This window comes from Acipenser ruthenus, chromosome 1 (assembly GCF_902713425.1).
Source record: "Acipenser ruthenus chromosome 1, fAciRut3.2 maternal haplotype, whole genome shotgun sequence".
In the NCBI taxonomy this organism is placed as follows: domain Eukaryota; kingdom Metazoa; phylum Chordata; class Actinopteri; order Acipenseriformes; family Acipenseridae; genus Acipenser; species Acipenser ruthenus.
The window spans coordinates 26,487,692-26,512,871 of NC_081189.1; the positions used below are offsets into that span (position 1 = coordinate 26,487,692).

At 37.0% G+C, this 25,180-nt stretch overlaps 1 protein-coding gene across 3 annotated transcripts in view; it reads left to right on the forward strand.

Moving 5' to 3' along the window:
* The window catches only part of LOC117409395 (colorectal mutant cancer protein-like), a 142,072-nt gene continuing 116,892 nt past the window's right edge, over positions 1-25,180 (forward strand). The window contains exons 1-3 of one of the 3 annotated variants that reach the window (XM_059022740.1): positions 1-327; positions 6,281-6,528; positions 12,875-13,086. In XM_059022740.1, coding sequence (XP_058878723.1) covers positions 200-327; positions 6,281-6,528; positions 12,875-13,086 — 588 coding nt within the window. In that variant the 5' untranslated portion in view covers positions 1-199. Of the gene's footprint in view, positions 328-6,280; positions 6,529-12,874; positions 13,087-25,180 lie in introns of those variants that run through there. The other 2 variants (XM_059022737.1, XM_059022745.1) reach the window with 2 other exon arrangements.

Below are 25,180 nucleotides of genomic sequence, written 5' to 3' on the forward strand. Positions count from 1 at the left end.
CCTACATATCCCTCTGTGGTCAGACAGCGTGCCTGGATTGGAATGTGCGCGCGCAGCTGGTAGTGTTGTTTGCATTGTGCGCTGTGCCTGAGCCCCACAGAGGGATAACGATCGAATGTTACTGCCGTGAGTTCGCTGAGATCGGACCCTGAACAAGATCGTGAGGGCGGAAAAGTGAAGCTTGCGACTGGGAGAGATCATGGCGGCGGCTGCGGTGGAGGTGAGTGTGAGCAGCGGCAGCAGTGACACATCCAGCACCGGCGAGGAGGAGAGGATGAGGCGGCTCTTCCAGACTTGTGACGGGGACGGAGACGGATACATCAGCAGGTAACATTTGGAGGGCGAGAGCAGGGCCAGGGAAGGGGAAGGAGAAGGGAAGTGAAGGGATTTCCAAACAAACTTTTCTGCAACTTTTTTTCTTGGAAGTGGGGTCATTGCCGACAGAGGAGCTAACACGGCACTCAAAGTTTAGAAAACAGTTTTCGATCTATAATCCTCACCATTTACATTTCATTTTTATTAAGCTCAAACATGTTTCTTGCATGTAACTTACTCTTGCACGTTTGAGTATGTTGCTCTACAAAGACACCGAGAGGGGATACTGGCCCCCAGATTTTGCTGACAATGTTGCAAAGATAGTTTCAAGTATGAATGATTCAACTAGTACAAGCCTATACATATTAATGTCAGTGTTTTATACCGCAAATTTGAGATGGTTATATATATATATATATATATATATATATATATATATATTCATGATGTCAAAATGCTTTATGTACTATTAGAGCCGGGGCTTTAGAAATAAAAATAAATCAATTGCAGAGTCTTAATCAATATGCCAAAAAGGCATACCACAATAGACATTTGAAACATTCCCATTATTATTATTATTATTATTATTATTATTATTATTATTATTATTATTATTTACATATTTTGTTAGTGTATAAGTTGTTTGTTCTTTGAATTGTATATGCCTTTAAAAAAAAATGTCACTTTTTATTTTGAGTTACTCCTGTGAAGGCTTTCGTTTTCCAATTAAAGATATTGTGATTGAGAGAGTTAGTGGAAATGGTCAGATTGCATTGTGATGATTGACAAATATACAAAAGCTGCAAGCCTGCAGACACAGGCTCAATGTTGGCATATATATATATATATATATAATATATATATATATATATATATATATATATATATATATATATATATATATATATATATATAATGTTTCTATGAAAAAATTCCAAACATTTATATGTAATAAACCATCTCAGAGGTGCATTATGGGGTTAATGACAGTCACAGGTCAAAGATAAAAGGTAACATGGATATCTGTTTTGTGTTGCAAAAACATTTTATTTGGTGGGTAGGAAGAACAGATATTCTAGTTATTTCTTCTGAGAGGAAAGAAATGACAGTTGCACACCCCTTGTGGCCATTCTAAAACCTCAATCCAGAAATTAATATTTTCTGAAGCAGCCCCTGTGGTTGTGGTTCAAAAGATATGAGTTAGTAAGCGTGGTAAATAATGAGAGAAACAGAAATGGAGTTATACATACACCACATAATAGGATATTAAACCAAATTAAATATGGACGAAATGGCATACATTATCAATTTAACATTCTTGTGTTGCATTTACAGTATCTGAGCTTCAAAAAAACATTTTTAAAGGGATGCTGGAAAAACTTTTTTTTTTTTTTTTAAAGCATTTTACCTGACAATATCATGTGGCTCAGAATGCACCAACATGAAGTTTTGCTTTTGTGTCTGATTTGTGGTCCCTGTGATGTTGCGTCCTGCAGCTCTGAGGCTGCAGGCTAGTTAAGAGCAGTTTATTAAATACCCATTCTTTGCTTCCGATGTTGGTCAGGCTGGCCAGGACACCTGCTGCTAATTGTGTCGTTTAGAAGGTCAGCCGATGTGGTCTTGTGGGTGAGAGAGGTGAGAATGTGGGGAAGCCTTTCCCAGATGTCTAAAAAGATCTGCCTCTTCTCTGGAGCTGTGTCGTGGTTCAGATGTGCCACTGTCCTTAGTAAAACATGTAGACAGTTGTTTTACACTTAATAAAGACCTCCCTAAGTAAATGCTTTACCATGCAAATGCAGTATGAAACACAAGCATGGAATTGGTTATACTGTATGTGCAAGCTAAATATTTAATTTTAGAGAAGAAAAAAAAACTAGCTGAGTTAATGACTTAATATTTTATATGAACTGAAGTCACTCTCTAAATCCTGAACGCTGTACAGAGATGATACACTTTGATACTGTCTTCATGTTGTATTGTGTCATCTCTGTCAATTTCCATTAACAGGTGTTGTCCAGCAATAATGAACCGTTTCACTGCCATGTTGTTAACCTATGGCCTTATCAAGGAGACAGACCTTGCACGTTTTCACGTTTCCATTCTTCCTCCTGCATACATCCCCATTCTGAGATAACATTCCTCTTATGTTATGCCCCTGGCTCTAATTATTATAGCTGTAACATCAAAAGACACAGCCTGCATGCCTTTCAAATCAACTAGTATCAGTCTACTGAAGTAATTTGGTACTGTTTCCACACTGGGGTGCTAATTAACAGCCTTAAGATTAATGAGTCTACTTTAACTTTAAGGCATTCTACTGGTGAGTGTTATATAATGCTTTTCTTGGAATCTCTGCTTTGTGTTTTAAGCACAACATTATTAAAGTAATATTTGCTTCCCATCTTGTTGAACTGTCTGTCTGGTCTACAATATAGACTTTTTTTTATTATTGTATATCACCCTTGCCAGACCCTGGAAACTATTGGAAGCTCATTGCTCTGTTTACCCTTAAACATGTGAACGCAACATCTTTAATGTGCTCTCTTTCAGTTAAACAGGCTTTTATTATTGCCTGATAGCCTTCCTCTGTTTCAAATTTAAACAGTTTCTTCATGGAAAGGTTAATGTTAAATAAAGCATTAGAAAAATGAGATTGTATTGCATTTTCATATAGTGAGTTTTAAAATCTGGCCTTTTTCCACTCTTAGAAGGGAGAAATTTGTAGTAGGTTTCTATTGTAAGAAGTTGTAGCTGCTCACAATTTCACTTGATGTTTTGTTAAAGCGAGTTTGATTGCAACAGCGAGTAGTGTTTTTAGTTTTCTTGTTTGGGTTCTTGGCAGAGCAAGTGATGATATAGGCCTAATCATGCCTTTGTGTATTGGATGATTAGAGTTACAGTGCATTTGAATTATCATACTTTTACCGTGACCATAAAGCTACTTGTTTCTTACAGCATATAAAACCGATTTAGCAAAAGAGAAACTATACTATACAACCGTGCTTATCCCTGGTGATGGGGATACTGGTGAGGTGTTTGTACTGTACATACATAATACTTTTTATACAGTCAATTATCATTAAAACTAACTTAAATTAAACACATTTCCTGATGGTATACATTTTCTACATAGTCCTAGCCAAATTTAGCAGTCGCTTGAACATTTACTTACAATATTGATCGGAATACTTAAGATCAAATTAACTACGCATGAACTACGCATATTTTTTACTTGTTGCTTCTGTGGTCCAAAAAGCTCAATACAGATATCTTAATCATTGCAGGTCACTGGACACTGTACTATGTGATTTGTGGTTCCTTATTTGTATGAATTGTTGCGTAAAGTGTCTTGCTAACAAACAATTTCCAGGCAGGCTACTGTAGAGTCAGAGTGGGTCATAATATAATTTTGTGTGTGAAAGTAACAGAATTGAAATATACAGAAGGGGAATCTTAAACCATTCTCTGTGTCTTCTTGGTTTCTGGTCACAAACTCCCCCACTGACAAAGAATGCTTTTAAAAAGAGTCATAAACTAACTGCTGAACAAATGGCTTATCTTCACTTCGCTGAATGACTCTTTTGGCGCCGCAAGCTAGACAATTTTTGGGTACTTTGACATATAGGACAGGAAACAGTCCATCTCATAAATCCAGCCGACAGGGGGCGGAATAGCGGACAAATGGAGAACAAGGGGTTGCATCAGAACGAGAACAACCAATGAGAAACACTCCACGTGGACACAGGCACAGCCCAAAATAACCAAACTATCCAATCACAGGGTTAAAAAGAAACTTACAAATGCTTGCATGCGACACTCAAACAGGGCTCCCGACACGAAATCCAAGGTTCTGATACACAAACCAGTCTTTGAACTTTGACAATCTGGAGATCCAGCCTTCTGAACCCAAACTATATGAGACTGATTTAACGATGCTTTGATTATCAAATATTAATGAAAGTAAATATTTGTGTTACTAACCTTCGTCTTAAATAGCTGTCAGGAATGCATTTGTAACCTGAAGGGAATCACCCATAGATTGCGTTGGATCGCTGATCAACCAGCGGGATTGGGGTGTTGTTGTTTATGTTTAAACTTTGTTTTCTGTACTGTTTAGTTTAGTTAATTCTTCCCCCTCTGTATTATTTTAGTTTAGTTGTTGCACCTTTAATTCTTCCTTTTATTTAGTTTTATTTCTAATAAAACTGTTCCTTTTTATTCACTAGAAACGTCGTCTAGTCTGATTATTTCGATATAGGTTGGATTCTACATGACTTGAATTCAAACAAGGTATTTTATTATTACAATTTAAACTACTCCAAATACAAATATACCTTGCACACTACACTACAATTAGCTGTCCTGGCATTTCTATGATCCATTCTCTAGCTACCGCATGCAGTATATTCACAATTGATCACTGAGATGCTGGGAACCGACAGTGTACAGGAAGCTTGATAACATGCTAACTCAAGCCGTGCAGCAAAATTGCTATGTGTATTCTTTACATATTCAATTTAAATACCATACGTATTTCATATTTTTTCAAGGCGTAAAACACCCAGAAGGTAGCTTATCTGGAGCGCTGGGTACAACCATTTCATTTCCTTGCCTGATCCAGCTCCTTAGTGCCATTACCTGGGGTCAGACACCCTTGTCTGGAAACACAGCATTTCCACAACATTAGTGATATACAGATGAGCTATAGAAGCCCTTCTCGGCTTGAATCGTGTTGGAACACCCCATATTACTTAGCATTCAGGAATTTAAATATCAAAGAAAAAGTACCCCTTTCTGTGGGATTAAAATGCCACATCGGTTAAAATTGTAGTTATCCATGTCAATCTGATGCACCTTATTTCATATTTTCCCTTCTCACCCCTGGGTTCTATACTGTTCACGTCATGAGGAAGTATATTTCCAGACCATGTGAGTAATGTTTTAATGTTTTTAATGAATGTTTGATCAGTAGTAGGCAGACCCGTGATATCTTTAAAACTGCTTATTTGCAATATATGCGTTTGCAATGGAGGCAGGGGAAAAATAACTATTAATTGATGGACCTTTTAACTTGTTAAGTAATCACCCCCTACCCTATTTATTTCCTCTTAACACCTGAGATATTTCAGGTCACGCTTTCTCATTTTCAAGTCTGTGAAACTTAAATAAAATAATAATAATTAAAAAAAAAATAAATAAATAAAAATTATAATTGTGTAGGCTACTTTTACTCATGAGGTTGTTACATATTTTACAAGTTACTGAACATGGTAGGGAATAATTCATCTGGTGTGTAAAGACAAACAGATTGCAACAGATGTTCTCAGGTCAACCTGTGAAACCTTTTCAAACTTGACGTATACCTTTCTTGTAGTGGGGCGCTGTATTTGGATACAAACAGTTGATGTGATGGTCTCAAGAAAAGTTTTTCTTGAGGCTGATCCAATGTTCAGCGAAAATATTTGCTGGAATCTATTCAGCTTCATTCCCCGGTTTATTATTGACCTTGGATGAAGAAATAGCAAATTACTGGTGATTAAGATGAACAAGATACTACAAGAATAAGTACAACCCAGGAAGTAGCAATGTGAAGTTCAGCTTTATGTTATAAATACCACATACTGCTCGGTTAACTGGTCTTTCAAAATATTTATTATTTTTGTGGTTTCAGGTTCATTTTTATAATCCACTTGATATTATTCTGTCCCCTACTGTGGTAATATATTTGTTGCCCAGAGCCTAATTGTCATTGTTTTGTTTGAACAGGCGATCTCTCTTTACAATTAAAATCTGCAGAAATAAAAACATTCTTCTTGGAGAAACTCAGATGGGAGTATTTGGGGGAACAGTGTTTAGCTGTTGAGCCAAGCTTAAAAAGTTATTGCATTTCACAAAGCCTCGTTGATGTGGCATCTCTATCCTGATTGCGTTGATGAAGTGAAACTGTGTGTCTGCCCCTCTCCAGGAACGACCTGCTCATGGTCTGTCGCCAGCTGAACATGGAGGGGTCTGTGGCTGAGATTATGCATCAGCTGGGAGCCGATGAACAGGGCAAGATTTCCTTCGAGGATTTCACAAGATGTCGCATGCAGCTCGTCAGTGAAATCAGGAAGGAGGAAGGGCAGCTTTCAGTCAAATCTGATGACTCCTGTAAAAAGAAAAAGTTACGGGATCGCATCGCCTCCTGGCCAAACAGCAGTGAAAACAGTTTAGGTGAGTGAAACATACATGGATACAGATGTGGAAATTCCTTGGACATAAATTGGTCTTATTCTTATTGTGTCTGTCTATTTTCTTTAGTTAAGGTGTTTTTACAAGTTCAGGAATATATGTTACGTAGGATTGATCAGATGTGTCTTCATATTAGTATGCAGCAGCACCATCTAGTGCACAGCAGTGTATTGCCAGCAAACTAAAGGAAACTTGTTTGCAAAGTGGCAAATCACAAGATGGGGCTGGCTCATTTCTATAAAGACACTTTGGCTAATCTAGACTATATGTCTGTGGCAGGCAACGAGAACTAAAGAGCAACTCTGAACTAATATATATTTAGGTTTTATTAAAATAAAAAAAAATAAAAAATATGGAAAGCGTTAGGTGGAATCACTCGAGTTCATAATCATAACATCAATAATTTTCTTTTAATGAAGATTTGAAACAACCAGTGATAGCAGGGATCTCGATTTAGCTGTCCATTCAGAGAAGAGGGATGTAGTTACAGGGAGTGGCGTTGTGGAAGCTCGCTGATGCTTCGCTTCCCAAGAGCGGATGAGAGGAGGTGTCTGGTTGAGAGCCGTTACATTTAAACATGAGCTTAAAAAAAAATACATTTACTTAACCTTGTGGTTAAGAGTATATATATATATATATATATATATATAATATATATATATATATATATATATATCAGCCACTTTGGATAAAGTTTCCTGGCAATACAAAGCAGTTCTCTAGATGGTGCTGCTGCTTGCTAATATAAAGACACTTCATGAACCCACGGTCAAAGCACCTGAACACTATATTTGAGCAACTGCAAAGAGAAACATTTAGAATGAATGTAAAAATCATGTACAGTAAAAAAAAAAAAAAAAAATGTTCAGGATGTTTTGAACAAAAGCTCTTCAGCTGTGTAGAAAGAAACAGAAACTATATATATATATATATATATATATATATATAGATATATATATATATATATAGATATATATATTGTTCAAGGCTCAAATTTAGAATGTAGTTGTAATTTCAGGTTTGTAAACCGTTTTGATGTAGCATTTCTGACTTGAAGGGAATCAATTGATCTTGAAAATATGGAGACTTCAGGCTCTATTTTTTAATTGAAGTGAGGCCCATTATATGGACTTGCTCTTGTAGTAATAAAAATAAGTGTTGAGTTTCAGGGAAAGGTACCAAATGTAATTCTCTCTAACCATGCAAAGTGAAGTGCAGTATACTAAATGATGCTGCCTGTCTGTCTGTCCTTCTCACTCCATAGTTCATGAAGATCTTTGTCACAAGGATAAAGTACTGTAGGTGACCTACACGGATTGTGCGATACCTGTTGTGTTTGAAGTAAATCTTTGAAATGGAAACCTGGGCCCATCATCTGTTTTCAGCTTTCTCAAAGTACTGCTACTAGAATCGTTGCTCCAATATAGATAAAAATGTGTACAATGTTAGGTTCAACCTTGGTTCCTATTTTATTGAGGAAATTATTTGAAAGTAGGTCATCTTTTGCAGGGCACAGTGCAGGTGCTGCAATACATGACCAGTTTCTTTTGTAATTATACGAAATACATCCTTGTTTTCTGGGCCCGCTGTGTAGCCATGTTACAGAACAGTAACTTGCTTACAATATTTTGCACATCAGAAAACATATTTCCTAAGGTGGTAGCCAGGTAGTCTCAGTCATAAAAGCAATGTAAAAGATTTCAGCCCCAAGGCAAAATCCAGTGCCGCTGTCTTACAATGTACAATTTAAATATTCATTGACTTTTGTTATTTTTAAATTTGCCCTTTTTTTGGACCTGAGGGAAAGGGAACAAAGCCACATAACATATTTGCTGTTGATAAAGTGGCCTACATTGGCACAGTGTTGCATATTTATTACATTTCTTAAACATTTTAATGTTGTTTTTAACACTGCTGGTACCAGTAGCAGGCATGTGTATGCATCTTGTTTTGAAGTGCAATCGTGCCAGTTCTATAATTAAAAAGCAGCAAATTTGAAAAGCCACAGAATTTTAAAGAGCAAGTAGCTTTGAATGCCACTTTATTTATTTCTTCAACATGACCCTTGTTTTTTTTTTTGGTATCATTGAGAGTGTTTATGGATTCTAATGCTTCAGTTTTTTATCCACTTTACCTGGCTTTGAACTTGCTTTGAACGTGCGCTGTACTTGTCTGGATAATTCTGTAAGGGATAAACAACGGTAAGTGTTGAATCGGTAAAACTAATTCACTGTTTTGAGTGGCTAATATTGAACAGGCTTCCACATTCTGTTAAAATCATTTGATAATGTGACCTTTCAACTCTGCTGGCCCAACCTACTCCGCATTTAGAGAGAGTGAGCGAGGCAATTTTGTTACATGATTTGAATAGAATGAAAAAATCTGTTCATTCCTAGGAAGGTAGAATTTTCCAGACAAGCTCAAAGACAGGTACAGGCAGATCTAGAGAAAAATGATAATTACTTAATATTGCCTCAAACAAAACCCAGACCACTAACAACATTGCAAGCATCATAAAAAGACTGGTGAAAATTTGAATACAATTTGAAACTGCTTGCTGTTAAGATAAAATTGGTATTTATAAATATATCCTTGGCTTGTGATTTGTTGACCTCTTGCATGGCAACCTTATTTTTGAAATGTCATCAACACATACCTGTAAGTTAACATCAAGAGAGGTTTCTATATAGCGTCCATCTGGAATGAATAAAGGGGCTAAGTCATTTAAAAAGCACAAAACTGCAGGAGGTTGTTTTTGAGTTCTACACAAACTCCTTCACAGAGCTATGAGGTGGGGGTTAGCACAAAGCAGACACAAGTCATCAGTTAGAATGTGTTTATTGTATGCTTTGTCTTGAGAATAAAAGGGTCTACATAGGCGTATTGAGCAGTATGTTCTACTGTACGTGATGTCTTTTGAATCTTCTGGTCAATCTACCATCTACCAGTGCAAAAGAAGCAAATAAAATAAATCAATAGTAAATCCTCACTATTCAAGGTAATTTACGTTTACTTTCTGTTCCATTTATTGTACAGTACTTGCTATATACAGAGTACTCCCCGAACGTCGATGGAACGCTGTGGTTATCAAATTCGGCCATCCTCATGGAATAACTTCAGTACTCCATTGAAGAGTTTCCTCTCGTTATGTAGGCCTGTGTGACACGGTGTACATCCCGGACTGGAAAGTCTGTGCTTTTCAACCCTGGGAGGCTTCCATAGCCGGCAACCATCTTGGCTTAATCACCCAGACTATAGAGGGCAGGTGAAGCCAGTTACTTTTAGCTCAGGAAGGGATAAAAGCCAGGTGATTTATTGTTTGGGGAGAGGGATACGGAGGAGGTAAAAACTGTTTAAGTTTGTGAAGGTTTGCTTTACAATAGTGGTGTACTGTGTATTGTGGACTAGGTTTCCAGTTTTGGATTGCAATTTATATGTTACATTCTTTTGAACTGAGGGGGGGGGGGAAAGGCTTAGCCTTTCCCTGGATAGTTTGGGAAATAAATAGTACTGAGTTTAGTCAGAGCTCCCAGGGAGCTAGATTTTGTTTTCTGTTTTCACGGTTTTTGTTTTCATGTTTTTGTTTAAATAAAAGTTTGTCTAAAGACACTAAAGTACAACTGTATTTTGCTTTTGTCGAAATGGTGCTGGTAAGTGGCTGCCCATCCTGACGATTTTGTCACTTTACCACACAGCCTGTTATATCAAAATTAAGATTATGCAGGACATCTTCAAAGAATGGGGTTGATTTGAAATGTTCTTATTTTATGCATAAAGATCTATCATCTCTGGATAACTGTAATTTAAATATACTTCAGCAGTGTGTGCCCTGATTTTGATTGTGTTCTCACATGCCAGTTTCAGAGAATCACTTTTCAGACCACTAGGTTGAATAATTTGAACAAAAAGGTGGATGTTTTTGCCTGGTGCCTCAATGGAGACTAAAATATGAATATTTAATTGTAAGAAATGTTTGAGTGTGCTGGGCATAAGCAAAGGAAAACATTAAAAGCTACATATTATCATAGTAGCTATACAGTTGAAGCTTGCTGACTGGCTGTCTGTGATAAAACTGCTCTGTAGATCAGATGGAAGCTTCAATCCTCACTACAGTTAACGTGGCACCTTTTTGTTTCAACACTACTGGCTGATTTCAACACATTATTCGATGGCAAACACAGTCCCTTTCAGTATTTATTTGTTTTTGAACAAAGATCTTCCGATTATGGGTATGTTTACTCGTACTAAGTGCCAGACAAGCTCCCATTTTAAGACACAACTTTGTTTTTTCTTTTTTCTTTTTCTGTGAAGAGTGATGGTTGATGTCCTGTTTTAAATTTCCTGAAATAAGCGAAAGCTTGAATGTTTTGGAAATGCCGATACTACTGGCTGGCCAGTAGACATTACTCTAGATTTTGTTTTTGTTGGCTTGAACATCTTGGTGCACATTGTTCTTTTGACCCTTCCTGTCCATTACTGTTGAGCACAACTTTACAATTGGAACAAATAATCAGGTGCGTGATTGCCAGATACCTGTTTTCATTCCTAAACAACAAACATGCATGTTCCTAGATAATTGCCAGCATTGCAAGTAAGTTCCTGGGGTTGGGAGGCAGAAATAATGGCTTATCACATTAATATGCCTTGGGCAAAACACACTGAATTTACAAGATAGATTTTATATGTACTGAACCAAAAAGCAAACAAACAACGTTTAGCAGTGCATATTGATTTGGTTATGGTATGTCGCCACCTTCAATTGACATTCATCCTATAATTATCCACAATTAGTTTAAAAAAAAAAAGGGCAGCTGTCTGCCGGAGGTGACTGCACAGGTGGCATTCTGTTTTTTTAACAGAAAAATCAACCAGTGTGCCTACCACTGTTTTGTGAAACATTAATTTACCTTCATCAGTGGTCTCTCAATAGGGGGGAGGGGTTGGGAATCTAAATTCCCCAATTAATGTCACTCTTTTGTGATTTAAGACTGTTGCATCTCCACAGGGTCTCAAGATTGAATATTCCACACCCATTTTTCTTTAATGACCGTAAGCGAACCAGAGCAGATAAAAATAGACCCTAAAAAAGTAGACCCTAAAAATGAAACCATGAGTGGGGTACTAAGAAAAAGTTATCGAGGGGAACAGAATTCAGATGTTTGTACCTATCCTAGCTTATGTATTTATGGGCCTCTGAAAAACAAATACTGAATTTTATGTATTTATTTTTATTTATCTGTATATATATTTTAAGATGATTAGATTTTTTTTGTACAGTACAAAGATGCCATCACACTCAAACGGGTCTACAGCTCTGTTTACAGCAGTAATACAAGTGATCACCGCTAAAGCTTATAGCGGTAAACAGCACTTAACTCCACTGCTTTTAGAAACACTGCATGTCTGTTCCATGAATCCTGAAAGGCTGGATTCTACTGGTCACTCCACAAAATGTAAACCTTGATTTCAACAGCATTTGTGGAAGAACGTCCTGACCAAAATGTAAAATTGTCAGCTGCCCCAGAGAATATTGTCAGTTATAATCATGTTTGGATTTACATTGATTTTGGTGAGAAAGCCACCCAGTGAAGTGATAAAATGAATGTTTCCAGGTTTATACTGCATGTCTATTTTCATAGCTTAAAATTGACCTGTAACCCTCAAACCTGTGCTGTTCCTTGAAGTTGGCATATGTAGGAAATCTGGAACGGGGTACCCTCTGTAGCGAATAACTAGGAGTATTCACGCAAAAAACACATGCCTTGCTTCTCAGTATCTTTTAGTTTTCCGGCTTTCACAACCTTTATAATGGGAAGTGAATCATGGTTATTGTCAAAGTAGCTAATATACATGATTAAAATGTTTACAGTTTGCCAGTCTATTCTGATGTTTACATACTTGGATCTTTGACCTTATTTCAGAGATGCAAATAATTATGCCTGACCTTTGGTTATCTTGGGGGACCAAAGGCAACTCGGTAGAATTAAGACCACCATTAGTGTTCTTGCAAAAAAGCTAATGACTATTGCTATGTTTCATCACTTTCAATAACTTTAACATAGGTTGTTAAGCTGGGATACTGTATAACTCTTTTGTACTGTTGCCTAAAATCTAAAGGTGCAGCACTTAAAGTGGATTGTTGTTGGAAAACTAGTCCATTTACATTTATTTTTGCTTTTAAAACAATATATATATACAAAGTAACGTATATGGAAAATTACAACTTGGGCTTACTAACCAATTGAAGTCTCTAGGCCCTTTTTCACATTATTTTGTTTCATTGCATTGTAGCTAAATTCACAGGTGGTATGTTTCCTATATTTTGCAGGCGCCTTATCAGGAGCCCGTGAAAGTTGGGAGTATGACTCAGGAGCTCGTGACCTTCAGAGCCCTGACCTGCAGAGCCAGTCGAACCTTCAGAAGCTGCTTGAATGCGGAGGCAGCACGCTGGAGCAGCAGGCAGCCCTGCAGAAGCTGATGACTCAGACCAACAACCTGAGCACTCCCATGGGCGGGAGATACCTGGAGCTAGCAAACACAGTGAGTCCACATCTGCAGCAATGAGTTGCCGCCCCCCACCCTAAGGAAAGTTCCCAGTTTCCCTAAACTGCCTGTTCTTGGAGCAGGCTTAACAGAAGGGTCAGGATATAGAGATTTATTTTCTCAGAGAAAACAATGAGCTGTAGAATCAGATTCCTCTTCTTAAGCTTCATCCACTTGGGGAACTGTTTTTGCTTTTCTTGTCTGTGTATCTGTCTGCATCAGTTGTTTGGGTCTCTTGCTGGATTCAAACTCATTGCAAGGACACAAAGTCCACATTTCTGGTATAGGGTGGAAATTGTTGCTGAAATGACCGTTACAATTACAATGCTATTTTGTTGAATTACAGTTATGCTGCAGTAATTACAATTATACTAAGAAGTAACATAAACAACTACACACATGGAGATGTTTACAGTATTTATTCTGAATAACTAAACAATGATTACAGGTACAAATACAGAAACTTACTGTTACAGTGATAATGATCGAATGACAAATAAATGCATAATTGAACTGTAATCAATCAATTTATGGTATAATTATAATTACGCATGTGTGCCAAGGTTCAGCTACAATTACATTTACATTGGTGGAAATATGGAAATGAAATTGTGAACATCCACATATGAATCTACCATATTTGCTCGAGTATAAGTTGAGAAATGTAAACCCAAAACACAATCCTGAAGTTGGGGGGGTCGACTAATACACGAGCAAAAATATGAACCGATCAATAATTTATAGTAAAAGCCTATGTTTACTGATTGCGATGACTGGCGGCAGCATGAACTCTATGGAGGGGCATAATAATAATAATAATAATAATAATAATAATAATAATAATAATAATAATAATAATAATAACAACAACAACAATGTTCCCTTTTCTATTGCGTGATCCTGCAGCATAATGTATTTGCTTACGATTGTAAGTCGTCCTGGATAAGGGCGTCTGCTAAGAAATAAAAAATAATAATAATAATAATAATAATAATAATAGTGCTTCGTGGGAAAACAGCAGCACCTCCATTGTTGTGGGCAAATCCTTGTTGCCCTCGTTGCCAGAGCCGATGCTTCTAATTTCTCTCAAATCAAAACGCAAACATCTCAAGATTTGGCGAAAACGATTCTGTGACATTGTCTATATATAAAAAAAATGAATCCCAGGTTTGTTTACATCCAGGAGCTGTCATGTAAAACCCAGACACAGTTTCATTGAATTACAGCCAGACCACCCCACCCCACCCCCCACATTCCATTGAAATACATACTTCCGTGTGGGCTAGGAAGGAAATGGGGGTGGGGCTTGTATACTAAAATAATACTATTGTAGGCTATACAAAAAACAACAAAAAAAGCATGTACTGTATTGTAATACGCGTCAAAATGGCACGTCTGGCAGTTCTAGGTAGAAGCGTGTGAGGTACTCCCCGCCCCTGTGCATATTTTGTTTTTGATTATTATTATTATTATTATTATTATTATTATTATTATTATTATTATTATTTATGTATTGTATATATGACGGTGAAAAGCCCTTATTTTTTGGCAGGACGAGCAAGGTGCCTTCCGCCATTATTTGTCTTTGTTAAACTACCTCGTGGGAATGCGTGACTGTCAGCTACTGATTATTCTGGATTATGCAAATCTGCCATTCAAACGTTGTCAGGATATCTCATACGTATATTTAGGAAATAAATAAATAAATTATACCTGAATCTCGCCCTCACAATGGGGAGGATCGACGTTTACACAAGGTCAACTCGAGCAAATACAGTTATTTATTATTGGAAGTGAGACTTCTTTATATTTAACAAGTTGCATGTAGTATTATGTCTATCTGGTTGTTTTTTTTTTTTTTTTTTCAAACTTGGTTATACGACTCTTCTACATCAGGAGTTCAGAGCTCTGCGATCCCTGGAACTTCAAAGGAAGTCATACTGGTGAGACATAAAGGCTTGAGTCTTGTTCTGGCATGCTTTGGGGCAGAGGGCTCTTTTTGTTGGATGAGAATTGAAAGGTTTTGCTGAAATATGCTGCTGGGGATTGGCTGTGTGTAAAAATAGCTGTTTATCTGATAAAGAAGTTTTTGTTAAGTATTTTTTTCTCTCTCCTCTACCATATTGTTATAAGTAATAGAGTGATGGACTGCTTTGACATGCAGACTCACTGCACCTTAACCCTGACCTGAAAGTGAGTAGGGGGGGAACTGCTCTGAAGATCAGAAGGAAACTATGTCTCTTTCCGCATTCAGACCTGGCCCTGAAAACTGAAATATTTTTTCAATCCGTGCCACGTTTAAAACACTTGCAGATTGGTCCCACTCCCCCTCATAATCCTGTTTGCTCTTATTCCAATGGTTTGAATTGCAAAGCACAAAATGGTGGAAATTAAACTAAAAAAGAGGCATAAAGAAAGCACAACTGTTTTTCTTGGACTGTTCTGTTGAAGGGGTTTCCAGAAAACTAGCAGGGACATAAGTTAGAAAGAAGAAAATTCAAAAGTTAAGTTGGAACTTTATTTGTTTTTTAAAGAATGTACATGCTGTACTGTGCCTCCCCCTCACTTTATGAAAGGAAATAAAATGAACTTTTTTTTATTCAATCTATTTTTCAAGCGCCTTTGCTTACAGGGTCTCACACATCTTCTCGGTTACAGAACAGAACCCTTTCACAAAATGATGTATCATTGGAATTTGTTTATGTGGATATTCCGCCAATGTATTGTAATGTGTAAATATCCCAAACCATTTATATCCATTTTAAGAAATGTAATTTATGATATTCAGGTGACTCATCATTATTAAGTGTATTGTTTTTGCATGTCTCTTCCCATCTGGACAAAAGAAAAAGTTAAATTTAAACATTTTATACAAATATATAGAGGCCCGTGTTTTATCGCAAATACAAAATAGCACAAAATAAAACGAAATGTAACATTTAAAACGAAATATAATTATAAAGCAAGCATAGAATTACATTTTTAAATTGGGAGGTTTATAGAAAAAATACTTTAAATAAATACGTGCAATCGTAGTTGTCAAGGCTCAGTCGTTACCATGGACACGGTTTGAAGGGAAATGGAAGCTCTGACTAGCACTTGATCAGATGTATAATTTGGAGCGAGTCGTTTGTGAATTAATATTGTGATGGAAGAGAAGAAATGTTTGTTTCTAAAATGCATAAATGGCGCGTAACATTTAAGGAACGCTGCAAAGAATTTGAGCATGAGGGGATGTATGCAGCAGATGTTGACAAAATAATGATGTGCAGATTTTGCAACTGTTTTATTTCAAGTGGTGCAAACTTTGCATTGGAGCAAATGCACTATGATCTTTGATGGCCAGTGGGTAATATTATTAATAGACTGAAATGGAAGCAGAGTCCACTTGTTACCGAAGATAGCTCTGTGAATGTGAGGAGGCTGTGTGGTCCAGTGGTTAAAGAAAAGGGCTTGTAACCAGGAGGTCCCCGGTTCTAATCCCACCTCAGCCACTGACTCATTGTGTGACCCTGAGCAAGTCACTTAACCTCGTGCTCCGTCTTTCGGGTGAGACGTAGTTGTAAGTGACTCTGCAGCTGATGCATAGTTCACGCACCCTAGTCTCTGTAAGTCGCCTTGGAGAAAGGCGTCTGCTAAATAAACAAATAATAATAATAAATAAACAAATAATAATAACACACACTTCTTGACTGTAGAGGGCAGCAGATGATCACCTGGGATGGTGTATAGAGCTTGTAAAAGATCTGCATCTCCCTGTGTTCTACAAAACAGACTTGCACATGCATGGAGAGCATGTGACCTGTACCATAGATAATTATTGTGCATGTTTATCAGCAAAGAGAAGTGTTGTTGTTCTGCAGTCATTTTACAAAGCACATTGCATGTTAAAATGGAAACTAGAGTTTACACTGGAAAACATTGTTTTGTATTTCAGCAGCTATTCTTAGCCTTGTACTGTATCATGCCCAGTGATAATTGACTGTTTCTAATACAAAGTTGGAATGGCATAGCTCCCATTTTTAAAAGAACAATTACATGCTTATGTACAGTAAGGGACTTGATGATTCCCTCAACCACGAACATGCTATTTATTTCCAAATGTAGCATATTAACAAATTGAGAAATGCTTGGATTAGCACAGTGATTTGCTATTTAAATTACCAGCCAATGACGTTTTGAAACAGTAAATTAATTCACCACATAATCTGTTTGAACAATGTTATGCAATATACTTGATTTAACTAGCTAGTATGTGTGGATACGTGCACATTATGTGTTTATAGGATTCTGTGCATAATTAATATTTTCTACACACAAATTACACTACATAAATTATAATTTTACTGTCCAGTTTGACTGTTTTCAGCATATGCATTGTAATAAATCAGAGGAGTTTAGTATTTAGTGTTTTGTTTAAAATAGACTAACATTCTGTGCTGCTAATTCCCTAAACCCATGCATTCATTAACGTATACATATTTATTATTTATGTGAGTAGATATCTGATGTGTCTTGTATCAGATTTCAAGGGCACACTTTTGTTGCCATGCCTTCTATAGATTGCATAAACCATTTAGTGCTTTATTATCATCAGTATCATTTTGACAAATGCTTAGAGCAGATGACTATTGACACTGGTGAACTAGAGGTTAAGTAATTTCTGTTGAGACAGAGACTGATTTCTTTGTCTCAAGTTGTAACTGTAGTAGTCTGCTTTATCTATTATGCGATACAGCTGCCTTCACCCTTGCAATTTCAATCTGTGTGTCAAAGCAATAAAAAGCACAAGGACTTGTAAATCTACCAGCACCTTTACCCCATGACCTGCAAGTACTGTTTCTGGTGATGTGTTTTGTTGCCAGGAGACATTTTTAGATTCTGGCACTGTTTCCGTCCTGTACGCCTTGTGGACCAATTAAAGAATTGTGACAGTTAAAGGGTTAATCCAGATTTTTCTATATTTCATCAGAGAATAAAACCAAGAACATGATGGTGTATGCAGATCACGCTCCCTTCTGCAGGGCTGCTTGGCTTTGGTTTCCATAACAGCCATTCATTTCAATCAGAGCATCAGCATTGTTGCAAGAGGGAGCATGATCTGGATACACCATGGTGCTCACAAGACAAAAAGGTTTTTCGCCTGGTAAATGCAGTTAAAGTTGACAAATGTTCTTTCAGATGATTTTAACGGTATGACCCACAAATATCAAAGCAGTCGGGTTTACTGTATGCTGAAAAATATATCTGCATGATACAGATGAGGCAGGTTACAGCAAATTTTAAAGCAATGTGTTTGGTCTGAACCCTGCATACTAAGGTTTAAGAAGAGTGGCACGGTAACCATTAAGCATGATCTCCTTACCTTGTTTTTTCAGAAGGTTCTAGCAATCTTAATGTAAAACTTTTAAGAAAGGCAAGTCAAGTACAGAAACATTACACTGATGAAAGGTACTAGTCGAAACGTTTAATTATCGCTGAATCGATGATTGAGTGCTTTTGAAGTAATGGAGAATAAGTCTTATCATATTGCTTGAAATCGCCCCAGGAATCCAAACTTTTTACCAAATGTACTGCATAAGTATTTGATCTGTAAAATATGTGTATTTGTTTTAGATATGCCATACAGTACTTTTCAGTTCTAATTTGCAGTTGTGCTGTGAACTCTAACTCAGTCAAGCAGCTTGTGCGTCTGGTTCACTCGGCATAGAGGCTGTAATTTGTAAGTGCTGCATGCAGGCTGGTTTAGTTAGCGCTGCAAGTGAACTGTGCTGAGCTTTACACAGAAAACTGCTGAGGTGTTTTAATAAACCAATGGACCTTCATGTTCTTTTGCAGCTGAGCTGGTGGATTTGTTCCAGCTAATCAACTGCAATGAGAGAATTATAGTCTGAGGGTAATTAACCAACACTGTAATTAAGCTTGTTTTGTCACGTAAATACATTGGCTGGTAATTTAGACTTGATTAGCATTTCAAGTTTTAAGCAGTACATTAGTGTGCTTGTACAGGTATTTGTATTCTGCTAAATATTAATCAATGAAATGATTCTGCCAAAGAATAATTCTTATGACATAGACATTTAATGTCTTAAGACATATCGTTTTAAATTGAACTGTTGAGCCCAAATAAACATACTACTCTATACGAGGGCACACAAATGTCCACGTGTAAATCTGTAGGAAAAACTACAAACAAAACAACATCCATCAACATGACAGGCTGGACAGCATGCTTTTCCCACACACACACTTAACATGATCATTGAAGTGATTTCCATGAGTCAATATTGGCTAATTACATTATTGGTCTAATTTTCTAAAGTACTTTACTGTCGGTGGGCAGCGTCCCCTGTTATTGTTTTGAGGGGCCTGTCCTTTAACAGGATGGCAGTAGGCTTTTGAGTGATATACTATATTTCAGTCTGAGGTTCAACTGAGTTTTGTTATTGACGGACATATTCAGAAACAATGAAGAGTGTATGTCATTTTTTCTATATGTTCAAGCCTTCACGTGTTGCATACAGTATGGCTGAGTCTATGGTGCCTTCCAGTGACCCTGTTAGGAATTATGAAACAGTTGTGGATTTGAGGAAATAATAAAAACACAATGAATGGTATTGCTTTGCCTTGGCCTCTAATTAAAGCCACATGGGTTCACACAGGCATGCAGCTCCACTTCGCTTTTCTTGTTGGGTGATTTAAGTGAGTGAGCATCTTTCTTTGAGGATTATTTTGTTTGCTGATGTACAGATATACATTGTTAACCATAGATATTTACATAACTCTCTGTCAAACACCCATATAGCTGACAGGAACCATAAGTTACTAAGTTACTGTAGCTAACCTGATATTGTTTCAAAGTTTGGCAGTCCTATTGAGTTTGTTATTGTAGAGTCTGCTTTAAATCATACTGCAAAATAATGTGGTTCAAGTTATGTATCGCAATGAATAGTTTTGAAGCATTTGCAAAATACTATTGCTATTTAATATCATTATTAAAAGGGTTTTTAGTATCAAATGGTTACACGATACAGATCAAAAGCAAGGCTGTGGAGTTTACAAACAAAACAAATAGCTTACTGTTGCTTCCTGCTGTGTTGTACATATTCACTAAATATTGTTTACAACATAATCACAGTTGTTCTAATGTTTTTATTCACATACCGTTAATCATAAATACATTTTGCCCTGTGATTTTCGTTTGACATTTATGAATTTCTGGCTATTTTGAATGTCCAATTATGTTCCCTTACCATTGTTAAAAAGAAGAAGAAAAAGTTGCCATTTGATGCCAGAGTACAAAGTGCATTCTTGAGTATTAAAAAACAAGCTCAAGGCTATCAAAACAGAACTCTGTCCATAAAAACAAGAAGAAGAAGGAATCAGCTCGGTTAAAATAAACTGTAACACAATGAAGTAACAGGGAAACGGTTCTACTGCACTGTTGGTAAAAGGTGCAAATGTAATCTAATCAAATTAAGCTACCATGAAGAGTTCCTAACATACAGGTGCAAACACAGTTTAAGGATTGGTATAAATCAGTACAGCTGTCTGTGGCAAAGTGGGTAAGTGTGTGCCGGTGGATGTAATGCAGCAGTGCAGAATAAAACAGACAGACAATTATATTCAGGTGCAAGGGTGTTTATTGATGAACAATGTCCAGATCCTTATAGCAAACACCTGTAAATAATAATGTTGGAGTGATACAGGGGTAATTATAATCCCTGGGTTTGACCAAAAAGTCCCATTCTTTATACACCCACACGAAACACAAACACAGTTCACAGTGAGTGATTATTAGTGCTCGTGGTGCAAAGACAGTTCCCCATGAACAAAGGGAAAGTGCAAGTGTCTGGCTGAATAATGACAGCTCTGGATCGTGCTAGTAGTCTAAAATAACAAGCAGACAGTTTTTACTTTGACAAACAAAACCCAACGCTCACGTTCTTTTTGATTTCACAGGCTTTTGTTTCCTTCTAGGTTTTCGCTCTAACCATTTACAAAGGAACAGATCACTTTCACTGCGACCTCTATTTATACCCTCCCTCATGACCCCTTGGTTAACGAGCGCATCCGCTCCTCCAATCCGTGGATGCCACGCCGTTTCCCGTTCGGGTACCGTAGCTTAGCCCCTTTTCTAGATGGCCGACTTCCACCTAACCCTGGGAATAAACTGTCACGCTATTTAGTCCAGGGTACTCTTTTCCCTTTACACAGCACCTTTGCAGGTCGGGAGGGAGATCTAACACCATTTGATCTCTGTCACACTGTCTAATCAGACAGGTATATTTTTTGAGAAATAAGTCACTTGTGAGCAAGATTATGAATTGTAGCCATTTATATATAATGTATTTATATATTAGCTTTTCTGATTGAAAAATGATGTGTGTTATACAATGGATTATAAATTATGCAAGGGTAGGACAGAAGGTGCTGAATCTGACCTTTGCTAAAAATTGTTGAAATCTAGGTTTCTTTGTTTTATTTAAACATGTATCGGTTATTAAAAAACATTTAAAAATTGGTGTAAATTTCTTTAGTTACGGTTTTCTACTGGTTGTAAAGATTTTGTTGGTCTAAAATCAGTATTTTCATGCTTGAGTGGGCCAAACTATAGATTTTGTGGAACACATGAAAATAAAGGACTTTGAATATAACTTGAATAGAAGCTCAGGTTGTATTATACTTTTTAAATTATTAAACTACAACTTTTACCCCCATCTATATGCTTTTGGAAAAGTCTAATCTGTCTAGTAACATTAAGGAATTGTCTGGTTCGAGAGATTCACTGTAACTCCTTTGGCAATATGCCTCATCTGCCTGTTTCTAGGGAAATCAAGGATTGGCATAATTTTCATGTGAAGCCTTAGTAATCAGAAAGAGTATTTGTTCTTAGATTGTATTAGTAGTAAGTTTGTTGCGTTTTTTTTTTTTTTTTTACTGCCACAATACCTCCCTTACATTTTAAAAGAAGAAAAAAACAACTGTTTTTGTACATTCTATTATATAGTGGATATTATCTGCACAATAACAATTTCAAGATTATCACTGAGGATTAAACTGACTTCCTGCCACAGTGCCGACTGCATGTTATTCCTGGAATCTTGCCTAGAATAGCTTTATTGGTGCCACACAGCACTGAATTGAGTAACTATTTGCTTACCATTGCATGTTAACTGAACAAGACGTTTGTAGCAGTCTTAAATCATTCAAAATGAACTGAACTGGAACTAATGCTCCTCAAAATAAAAAAGATGATAAAAAAGATTATTAATCATTCTGCCTGATGCACAAGTGCCTTAATGTTCTATAAGCCAGGGTCACCAAAGCACAGCCCTTGTATGAAAGAGCAGGATATGATAACATTGTAGTTGTATTGCATAGGAGGCTGTGTGGTCCAGTGGTTAAAGAAAAGGGCTTGTAACCAGGAGGTCCCCGGTTCAAATCCCACCTCAGCCACTGACTCATTGTGTGACCCTGAGCAAGTCACTTAACCTCCTTGTGCTCCGTCTTTCGGGTGAGACGTAGTTGTAAGTGACTCTGCAGCTGATGCTTAGTTCACACACCTTAGTCTCTGTAAGTCGCCTTGGATAAAGGCATCTGCTAAATAAAGAAATAATAATAATAATATTGCAAGGTAAGATAGTTCTTATTTCTTACAGTAAATACATTCCGTATAGGCTGATGCTGTTGTCTGTGTTGTGTATGGAGTTGGGATAATTTAGGCCAGGGGTTTTCAACCTTTCTTTGAAACTGTACCCCTTCTGTCGGGAGGTTTCAGCTAAAGTACCCGTTACAATTTTAACTCATTGAATGGTACCACAGTTGCAGTAAAAGGCAGAATAATCTGATTAACACATTTCTTCTTGTTTTCCTGTTATATTTAATATATAATTTTCCACAACAGTCTGGGACTGACAAACTAGTTTAAGACAGGATATGAAGATAAAACTATACTAACTAACAATGATAAACCTTTTTTTTTTTTAAACCAGCATAAAAATGATCCAAAGGGACTGTATAACTTTCTGTCACTTTGCACTTCTTGTGTTGTTTTCCTTCGTTTTTGTTTTGCAGGTAAGAAATGTATACATTTCAAACACTGAAAACATTCACCCACCAGTTATTGCTGTTACTAAAATGTAGCCGCGCTAGTAAATAAAACCAAAACCAAAGTATGTGTATTGTGATAACTATTTATGTTTACCAGAGGATTTATATTTTAAAAAATTTATTAAAAAATTCACTGATACGACAAAACAGCAAAGATCATGAGCCACACAGAGCGCTCTCCATAGGCATAATTGCCAGACGCCTGCTTCACCTATATTTATACACAGTGGTTTAGAGAATATATAATGCCATTAAAAAGTCAATTCAAGATCATTATTTTCTTTTACTTTCATTTTTAATTGTGCATTTTGAGTCGTCCTGCGTCCCTATGACCCTTAGAAGTACCCCCAGGGGTATGCGGACCCCCGGTTGAAAAGCCCTGATTTAGGCTAATGAGGGAGGAAAAAAGACAATCGTGTTTTAAGTAAGAATGAAACATGTTTAAACCTGGAGTGGATTATCATTTGTTAAGAAATACAAGTTTACCAGAAAAATAACAAACAGACAGGGCTTTAACTGCTGAATGGGAGGGGTGTTTGGAGTACATTTTTAACATGTTTACATATGCTGTACAATTAACATCTGATGTTGCTGACTCAAGTACTATACTATAGACTTGCTCCTTTTCTTAACATCTGCCCAAGCAGAATGTTTAGCTTGTTGAAGAAAGCTAGTCTCCTTTTGTACTTTTTTTTGTGTGTGCTCACAATATGCTTTGATCTGTTGCCCGTTAGGCTTACATCAAACCAAATACATCAAACCAAATAATCAAGATTCAATTCAGATTGTGCTGTACTACAGTATGTCATGTTGTTTTCACCACTAATGCATTATGTTGTACATTCATTTTACAAGCGAAAACTGTCTCCGGTCTTAAGTTTCAAAGGATAATATACAGCAAGCGTGCCTACCGTACATTTATTTGGAACTTGTACAGTAAAATCCTTTTTCAAGCACCTTTGTTATTTGAACAGCCTCACAGTAATGGGTCCTGTTACAGTATGTCAGAGAAAATGCCCTAACCGGATATCCTCCTGTGGTGTTTCCAGGGCTGTGCATTATATATTAAAAGGCACGTGGGCTGTATTGCAAGTATTTCTGGAGGATTGTCTTGTTAACAATTAATAATTTGATTATCTGAACTAATTGATAACCCATGGTCCAAATTAGTTTGTATAATTATAATTTTAAATCTATGTATATTTAGTACTTTTTTTCAGTTTATGAAAGTGACAGACTCCAATAGAACGTGTGTACAAAACAATTAAAAAGTAGAATCTGGACCGTGTGTTTTAATCTGGGATATATACAGTCCACATAATTGCATGGGCTCGGGATCAGTGTGAGGTCATGCATATGCACATAACAGGAGTGAGGGAATTCAGTGGGATACAATGACAATAGGTCTATAGGTACGTGTACCAGTGTATATATGACTTGTTTTGATCAGATTCATAACTTTATTTTTCCCTTATTTTATTACAAGTAACTTAAAATACTGAACAAGTTCAGAAAAAGTATGAAAAGTAAAATAATTTATATAGCTTGTAAACAGGTATATGTACATACCCGTTTCTTTTGAAATGTATATTTTTTCACTGTAGTCGTACTATATATGCGCTCATTTTGAAAATAAAGCCTTTTATGTTTAATTTTCCATTTAAATATGGTATTTCTGCGATGCAAATGTTAGATATGAATAAACCTGTTGAGTTGTATCCGATAGTATGTCTTTCATTTTCGTAACGAAGCAGTTTAAAAATGTAGTCCAGGACGCGCCCTATAGCCTGGATGTTGCCCGGCTTGAGTCCAGGCTATTCCACTGCCAACCGTGGAGGGGAGTTACCAGGGGTCGGTGCACAATTGGCCGATCAATGCCCCGGGGGGGGGGGGGGGGGTTAGGTCAGCCTGGGTGTCCTCGGCTCACGGCGCACCAGCGACCCCTGTAGTCTGACCGGGTGCCTGTGGGTGTGCCTGT